Source organism: Chinchilla lanigera, unplaced genomic scaffold (genome assembly GCF_000276665.1).
Source record: "Chinchilla lanigera isolate Chin_1 unplaced genomic scaffold, ChiLan1.0 scaffold00024, whole genome shotgun sequence".
Taxonomy (NCBI): domain Eukaryota; kingdom Metazoa; phylum Chordata; class Mammalia; order Rodentia; family Chinchillidae; genus Chinchilla; species Chinchilla lanigera.
The window spans coordinates 1335105-1343451 of record NW_004955425.1 but is presented as its reverse complement, the minus strand read 5'-3'; the positions used below and the strand labels follow the sequence as shown (position 1 = coordinate 1343451).

The following is an 8347-nucleotide window of genomic DNA, read 5'->3' as shown; positions in this document are numbered from 1 at the left end:
GACCTTGCGCTTGCCAGGCAGGCGCTTTGCCGCTGAGCTAAATCCCCAGCCCCACATCTTCCTATTCTTAATGTCTTAGAATACCTCACAAAGCTGTCCTTGTGAGGTATTCTGTCAGTTGGCCTTTGCCACTCTTTCAGAGATTTAATGCTGAGAATAAGTGACGTGTTTGTGTGTGTGTGTGTGTGTGTGTGTGTGTGTGTGTGGGCGCGCGCGCGCACACACATCCCCAAATGGGATAGAATAGAAATGCAGCATGTACTTGTTTTTAAACTGTAATATAGTAATCTGGGACATGTTTCATAGTTTAAAATATGTGAGGTTTTTTTCTATGTATTTTTATGGCTTTACTACTATGAGTTACCTAATGCAAACATCTGGAGAGGAAAAGGGTTAGACTGCAGCTATCAACCAAACCTCTGCAAACTTCCATATTGTATATTCTTTCTCTAGACATTTTTTTTTAAATTTGGTACTGGGAAAGTTTAGCCCAGGGTCTTTGCCCTGAGCTATATATATCCACAGCTCTTTTATTTTAAGACAGGGTTTCACCAAGTTGTTGAGTTGCCCTAGGCTGACCTTCAATTTGGGATCCTCCTGCTTCAGCATCCCAGACTGCTTGAATTACAGGTGTACACCACCTGGCTTCCTTTCTAGAGCAGTTGTTTGAAGTCACAGGTTGATAAAATAAACATGAATCATGTCTTATGTATTGTTTCTCTGAATTTAAATCCAGATTGAAAATGGGCCAGATTATGTTTTACTTAAATTATTCTACCCAATAGTGAAGGAGATGTGGCAGGAAGATTACAAGTGTGAGTTCCATTTGGACAGTTTATCAAGATCCTGTCTCAAGCTGGGCATGGTGGCACATGCCCATAATCCCAGCACTGGGGAGGCTGAGGCAAGAGGATCCTGGTGAGTTCAAGGCCAGCCTGCACTGCATAGCAAGACCTTGTCTCAAAAAAAAAAAAAAAAGCCTGTCTCAAAATAATATAAAATAATTGATAAATAGGTAGGGGTAGGGGTGTAGCTCAGTGGTAAAGTGCCCCTGTGTTTGATCTCTAAGTGCTGGAAAAAACTTTTACCTTCCATTCAACTTGACATCAGTTACCTCTGTCTTCCATCTGTCTGTCCTTCAGAGAATGAAGAATGGCTTTTTTTCCCCTGCTAGCTGCTCTGTAAGAGAAGCTTTAACCAAAAGAAATATTGTGGTAAGTACAGTACTGTGTTCCCACAATCAGCCCTCCTTTTTACTTCCCTTTTTTCCTGACTTCTAGCTTCATCAGATCTCTCTTCACCAAGGGCCTTGTCTGCCCTCCCAACATAATACTGAACCAGTCTCATGCCCTTTGTCTTTCTCTACCAGTTTACTATACCAGCTTTTCCTACTGTGGCCTAGGCCTGATGCTTACCCTATTTGCCTCATGCTGCCTTCCCTGGGGCAACAGGTCAGACTGCCTTTTGTCAGTTTCTGATCTGCTCATCCCTTTGTTCTTCTTGTTATGTGGTATCTAAATTGCTGTCCTGGAGAGAGGAATGGAGAATTCCAAAAGGAGCATTTTTGTGTCACCATCCTCTATCCAGGAAGGCAAGTTTAACTATCACTAAAGTGGAAGAAGTGGGGGTAAACAGGCCTGAAATTAAAACAGAGAGTAAGGTGATCTACTGTCAGGGCAGTTGACTGGTGGGGGAGCAGAGCTCTGCAGAAAGGAGAGGCAGGAGGAACTGTGTGGCTGTGGGACAGGATCAGCAAGCATTAGGTTCGTGAGGTGGCAGAGGATGAAGGAAAATTTAGAAAGGATGGAAATTATTGAAGGAATACGGTGCCTACTACCTGGACTCTTTCAGCTTGCTCTTTATAACAGGAATGACTGTCATGTTCAGAATGCTGAAGTACTGCTGTGCGGATGTTTTCATTTGCTGAAACATTACCTTATTATCATTTCTGTTATTTTTAAACTTGTTTTTATGTAGTATAGCTATTATAGATTAAGGATGTTTCTCAGGGGAAGCAAAAGAATATATCATAAATATTTTATTTCTTTAAAATTAGTGCTTAAGTTGGGTGTGGTGTTGCTTATCCATAATCCCAGCTACTTGGGAGGCTGGGGCAAGAACAAGTTCTAGCTCAGCAGGAGTATAATAAACAGGATTAGGGATTTAGCTCAGTGGTGGAGTCCTTCCCTAGCATAACTGAGGCTATGCGTTCAATCCCTAGTACAAAACAAACAAAAAGTATCCAAATTTGTTCCCAAGAAATTTGAATTTGAAAAGTCTCCTAACTTCCTGGCTAGGCCTTTTTCCATTTTACCATTGTTTCCTGTAGGAAGATCTTCTCTTTTAGTTCTATACATTATAAAGACAGTTCAGTGTTGCTATAAAGAATATATGTATAGCACTTACAAATACAAATCCACTGCATCATAAATTTGACCTTAGACTAGTTCTTTCTAATAAAACATTTAAATATTTAATTTTTGATAATTTTGCCTGCCATAGAATGTAGATGATTTAAAATGAATATTTGGACCAAATTAGGTTGTAGTTTGTTACATAAAGAGTCTAGTAGGAGCCAAATATAGTCTGGTTTTCGTTGATTTTTTTTTTTTCTTTCAAATTTTTCATTGAGCAAGAGGCACTCAAAATCATACGGTCATGGCATATTTGTCAGCATTTCTAAGGTTATTTGTGTGAAGGTTCACAGAGAGTTCTTGTGAACTTTAATAATTGCAGCCCTTTTGTGAAAATGAGTCAAGAGCATCTCAGAGTTATATATGGAATTGGTGGGGGAAGTCATTTATGGTGAAGGGATTTTTAGGTCTGATTTAGTTTTAGAACTTTTTAAGAACACCAGTGATCAGAAAACAGTTTTCTTCTTCCTTTTTTTTCCTCAGTCTTTCTTTTCATTAATCCTTTAGCAAAAACCAGTGAAAAAATGGGTAAAGGCAAGTAGACACTCTTGAAGGAGTAAGGTGAAATAATGGCTGTACATAGCATATATATAAAGTAAATTAACTTTTGCATGTCTTTTAGAAACTGTGTTGCGTTACTTTTTGCCGGGGGTGGGGAGTGTCATGGTCTCGCTCTGCAATTCAGGATGATCTTGAACCCACTGTGTAGCCCAGACTGGCCTAACTTGCAGCGATCTTTTGCCCCAGCCTCTGGAGTGCTGGGGTTATAGGAGTGTGCCACCACGCCCAGCCCTTTAGCATTCTTGACTGGAAAAGATCTATTTTAGTTTTCTTTGTTGTTGGTTGGTTTCTTTTTTGCAGGGGTGGGGATCCAACCCAAGACCTCCCACAAACTAGTCAGTGCTGTATAATTGAACTATTTTAGTAATATGTCTTACTGTTTATAATGATTTTGTGCTTGTTAGTGATTGGTTTAAAATGCCATGTTTCTGTTGTTTGCCTCTTACTGTCCCAAAAACCTTTCATTCTCCCCCTTATAGACAGACTTACTTTTGTAATAGAAAGCTTTCAGAACTTTGCTTTGTAACTTTTTAATTGTTTGTGAGATAAAGAGAATCCCACAAATAATAGCCTCCTTGCAGTTTATGAATGCTTAATGCTTAGACTTAGCTTTGGGACTTTGCTTGCTTTCTCTTTCTTGAGAAAGAGATAAATTTGAAGATAAAATTTGAAGACGTGTTCACCAGATCTCCCCTCAGGTCAGCATAATTTATAATTTTGTTCCTTGTCATCCTTCATCTTGTTCATTGTATCCATTTATTCCAGATATGAAGCCTCCTTCCTTTAATTACCTGTGGCATCTACTTCACCCTAAAGTTGATGAGTGGTGGGAGGGCTAGACCTATATGTTGTGTAGACATGGATAGTAGTTACTTGTGACTTGCCTAAAACCTTAGGATTTACCTGTATTCCAGGAACAGAATGAGTGTTCTACTACGACATGCCCTTACTCCGGGTATAAGACATTGTGATTTTATCCCGAACCTTGCTTATAACTGAGAACTGTATTTGAACTGAGGCATTCATTGTAGCTCTGGAATTCGTGCTATATGATTTTATAATCTCAGAGATAGTATCACCATATCCATTACCTGTGTACAGATGACTCATACCTCCATGCCTAGTCCCAACTTTCTCCTGAACTTTAAATCTTTATTCCAACTATTCTTTTTTTTTAATAGTATAGGCTATTTATTAAGGGTTATAAAAATATCCAGAAAGATAAATAAATGTGATATGATGATATTTGTCCTAATACAAAGCACTTTCTTTCACCACACTGTTCCCTTTCACAATGGCCTTCAAATCACAGGAGGCAATTGATGCCATGCCTTTCTTCTTCTTTTATTATGGGCTGTGGGGTTTCTGAATCAGAATCCTGCCCTCAGTCTTCTCATTTATAAATCAAATTCATTTTCAATCCATTGTATAGAGAGAGTGTATTTTTTTCTGTTCCATGAAGAGGACTTCTTTTTTCACAGTTGGACCAGAATGCAAAAGAGTTAGTTTCTCCTGGAGTCGGCCTCTCCTGGCATTGAAGGTAATACCTGTCCCGGCCTGGCTTACCATTTTCATCAGAAGGATTTTTGACTTGCTCTTGGCAAGGGCAACAGTGGACAGGAATGTGGCTACCGCACCCCTGGAACCTCCTTGAGGCTCTCTCTCTCTCTTTTTTTTTTTTAAATTCCAACTATTCTTTTGGTTTCTTTGCTATACTTTCCTTGCTACTAGTTCACTAGTGATCTTGAGCTTATCATATTTTCCCATAATATTTCTTCCACTACTTCTTCCTATTTGTTTTAATGACATCATCTTTGTTGTGGTTATGGGGGTACTGAAACTGAACCCATACCTTTGAACTACATCCCCAGCCCTTTTTAAATGTCTTATTTTGCCTTAGGGTCTCACTAAGTCACTGAGTTGCCCAGGCTAGACTTGAACTTTTGATCCTTCTGCCTCAGCCTCCCAGAGTGCTGGGATTGCAGGCGTGTTCCGCCGCACCTGGCTAACATCTTCATTATTTAAGATTCAAAATTTCAGAGATCTTTCAACACCCTTGATACTTCACATAATTACTGTGGCATGTGTGCTTTGCTTCTGCATAATTTCAGACATCTTTCTTTTCTTGCCAGAATGTTTGGGTCCGTATTTTCAGCATGTAATTCTCTAAAGATTCCTTCTATTTAATTTTCAGCATTGTGCTACTGCCACCAGCATAATCTTCCAAAAGCATACCTCCAGTCCTGTCACTTTTCTGACCAAAGACTTTTGGACTTGCCCTATACCTTCAAAGGTCTCCACCATAGGACTCCAGCTGTTTCTGTAGCTGTATCTCCCACTGTTTTCTCAAGTGAACCCTTCCCAAAATATGCTGTCCTTTTTTTTATTGCTGTGCTCCTGTTCTGTTTCTTCCTTGAGAGCAGAAGTTAAGTATCTTCTTTCACCCCTAGCATAGGTCTTTGTTCTTAGGTGCACAGTGCATTTTATTGACTCAGATGATGACTCCCTTTCCCTTATGAGGATACACATTTCAGATTAACCATTATTTTTGTTATTTTAGGCTTGATCGTCTTTTTATCTTACTGGATACTGGCACTACTCCAGTTACAAGAAAAGCTGCTGCTCAGCAACTTGGAGAAGTGGTGAAGCTTCATCCTCATGAATTAAATAATCTGTTATCTAAAGTAAGAACTCCTTTTTTCTTAGTGCAATACAATCTTGTACAGAATTATCCTTAAGTAGGAAAACAAAAGTTAAGGTACAAATCATCTTATTTTAAGTAACCATTTGTGATCTCTAAATTCAATTAAATATCTTAATAATTTTGCAAATATCCTTAAAATTTTGCTGTTTCTTTTTCTTTTGTCACAAAATTTATAGTATTTTTTAAAATCAAGTTTAGTTGTTTAAGGGATTTGACAATACATAATCTTTGCTTCTGTCACAAATTTGAATCTGACCCAATTTGGTAATGAACAAAGTTGTTAATCTAGTTTGTTAGTAGCCTAACTTGTTCTTAATGGCCAATAATTATATTGTACTTGGTAGTTTTCAAATGAACATGAACTCATGGGCAATGATTAAAATATATAAGAAGCTAGTTATCCTATTACATTCTTAGGTATTAGCCCCCTGAAAGTAGAAACTTTCTGCTTGGTGGATCAATGTTTTCAGTCCTAATCCACAGCTTTCCCTAAGCAGTGGCTATATTTTTATTGAACTTTGTGGGCTTGTTGAAGTTTACCTATATGGTAGTATTGGCAAATACCATGTGTTTAAATCCTGGTGTGCAGTGTAAATGCAAGAGGAGGCAGGGAGGTTGGAGTGGTGGAAGGTAGACAGAGGGTAGGGATGGGGAAAATATGATTACCTAGATATTGGAAACTCTCCTAATCTAACCTGTTTCTTCCATTTTCACTTGTTCCTCCCCAAGTGTAGAAGTTCTAAGTCCTTTTTCAACATATGTATACAAATTTGCATTGTATAGTTGCAACCATAAGGTCTAATAGTGACTCCCTTTTATGTAACAACACATTCCTATTTTTGATATCAGACTTTTCTGACCAATATATAGATAATGAAATGGTGATTGGATAACTACAGGCTCCACATTCTCAAAGTAGAGAAGGATACATATCAAACAGTATTATATTCATCTGTAAGGTGGGAGATAGAGAGGTGTATGCATTTCTCCTTATCCTAAAGGAAGAAATGCAGGGCTGAAAGAGTGAAACAAAACAGAGAAGGACTAATCTGTGTAGAACTGAGAAAGGGTTTCTAGTTTTCAAGTGAAGTCTTATCTCTTACCTCAGACTGCAGCACGGCACATTGACTGCCCTCAGATCATTCAGAAAGAGGCAGTTTATCTTTAACACCCTCTTCCTTCTTTTTTCTGCCTTCAGTATTTTCCTATTGTGTCTTGGTCTTGTGCTTTAAGAAGGATTATTGAAATATAATTTATCAGAAGTGTACAATTCAGTGGTATTTGGTATATTACCATGTGTGCAACAGCTGTCACCATAATCAAAATGTAAAACATTTTTATCATTTCAGAACGAAACCTCATAACTATTAGCATAACTATTTTTCGTTACTCTGTGTTGTGAACTATGCCATCAACATTGTCTGACACATTTGTGTCTTTCTACAATGTCAGGATTTATTGACTAACAATGAATTTATTCACTACATCGATTTTGTTAGCTTTATCTGACCTTGCAAGCACTCAAGATTTCACTCAGTAGCCAGTCAGCCAGGCAATCCCAGGTTTTTATTCCAATTTTTTTTTTTTTTTTTTTGTCTTTTTGAGACAGGGTCTCGCTATGCAGTTCAGGCTGGCCTTGAGCTCACTTTGTAGCCCAGGCTGGTCTCAAACTTGCAACAATCCTCCTACCTCAGCCTCCCGAGTGCTGGGATTACATTATTCCAATTTTTTTTTTTTTTTTTTTGAGACAGGGTCTTGCTATGTAGTTCAGGCTGGTCTTGAACTCACTTTGTAGCCCAGGCTGGCCTTGATCTCGTGGCACTCCTTCTGCCTCAGCCTCCAAAGTGCTAGGATTATAGCTGTGCACCACGTCCAGCTTTTATGCCAGTTTTAATTATTGATACTATAACACTCAAGTCACACATCACAGAATAATATACAGATTATAGAACTGCATAGAAAGAGTTAACAAGATTTAAAGAGACAGGACTGAAAGCAGAGGTATAGAGCCCATCAGAGATGTGAAAAGTCACCTTAGGTGGCCAGATAAGATACAGACCTGGCAGAGCTTCTTTGAGGCGTGGAGCTTGTTGAGAGTGCTGAGTTGGTTTAAACTGGACAGCAGGCAGTTTGAGTGGACCAGTCAGGCAGGCAGGGAGATTGAGCTGAGCTGAGCTGAGCTGAGCTGAGCTGAGCTGAGACCAAGGGACAGAAAACAGGAAATTGTTGCCTGTTAACCTCAGGACCTGTAACCTCAGGTGGTCAGTATATGTTACTTGCATACTCCAGTGTTGAGTACTCCTTCTTTTACATAATCCCTGTGAGAAGGTTGCATCATTCTTTTCTTTGGTGTGTTTGATAATAAGCTTGTAAAGGTAAAAAGCCCTTTAAAAATTAAGATTTTTTTCTTTTGTTTTAGTTATAGGCTACTTCTCCTAGCCTCCTCATGCTGAATGCAAACTGGTACCACACTCCAAGCCTGGTACCTAGAATGATTTAATACTTCTATCCCTCTGGTCCAACACTTGGCTGGATCTGACGTATCGAAATTTCCTGGCATTTGTTTTTAATCTCTTCTATAAATTGGAGTGCTTCTATGTGTTGGGAGGTGGGGGGCAGGGATCAGATTAGCAGCTTTTCCCAGTTTGGCCAAATTATAAATAAGCTC

General features: G+C 38.9%; 1 protein-coding gene and 1 pseudogene across 1 annotated transcript in view; one reads left to right on the top strand and one right to left on the bottom strand.

Annotated features, from left to right (window-relative positions):
* Positions 1–8347, top strand: part of Btaf1 (BTAF1 RNA polymerase II, B-TFIID transcription factor-associated, 170kDa) — a gene marked incomplete in the record, with an annotated part of 110688 nt that overhangs the window by 6876 nt on the left and 95465 nt on the right. Inside the window, 1 exon segment of the mRNA XM_013514876.1 lies at positions 5536–5659. Within this exon segment, the coding sequence (XP_013370330.1) occupies positions 5536–5659 (124 nt within the window).
* Positions 4392–5279, bottom strand: LOC102012105 (annotated as a pseudogene).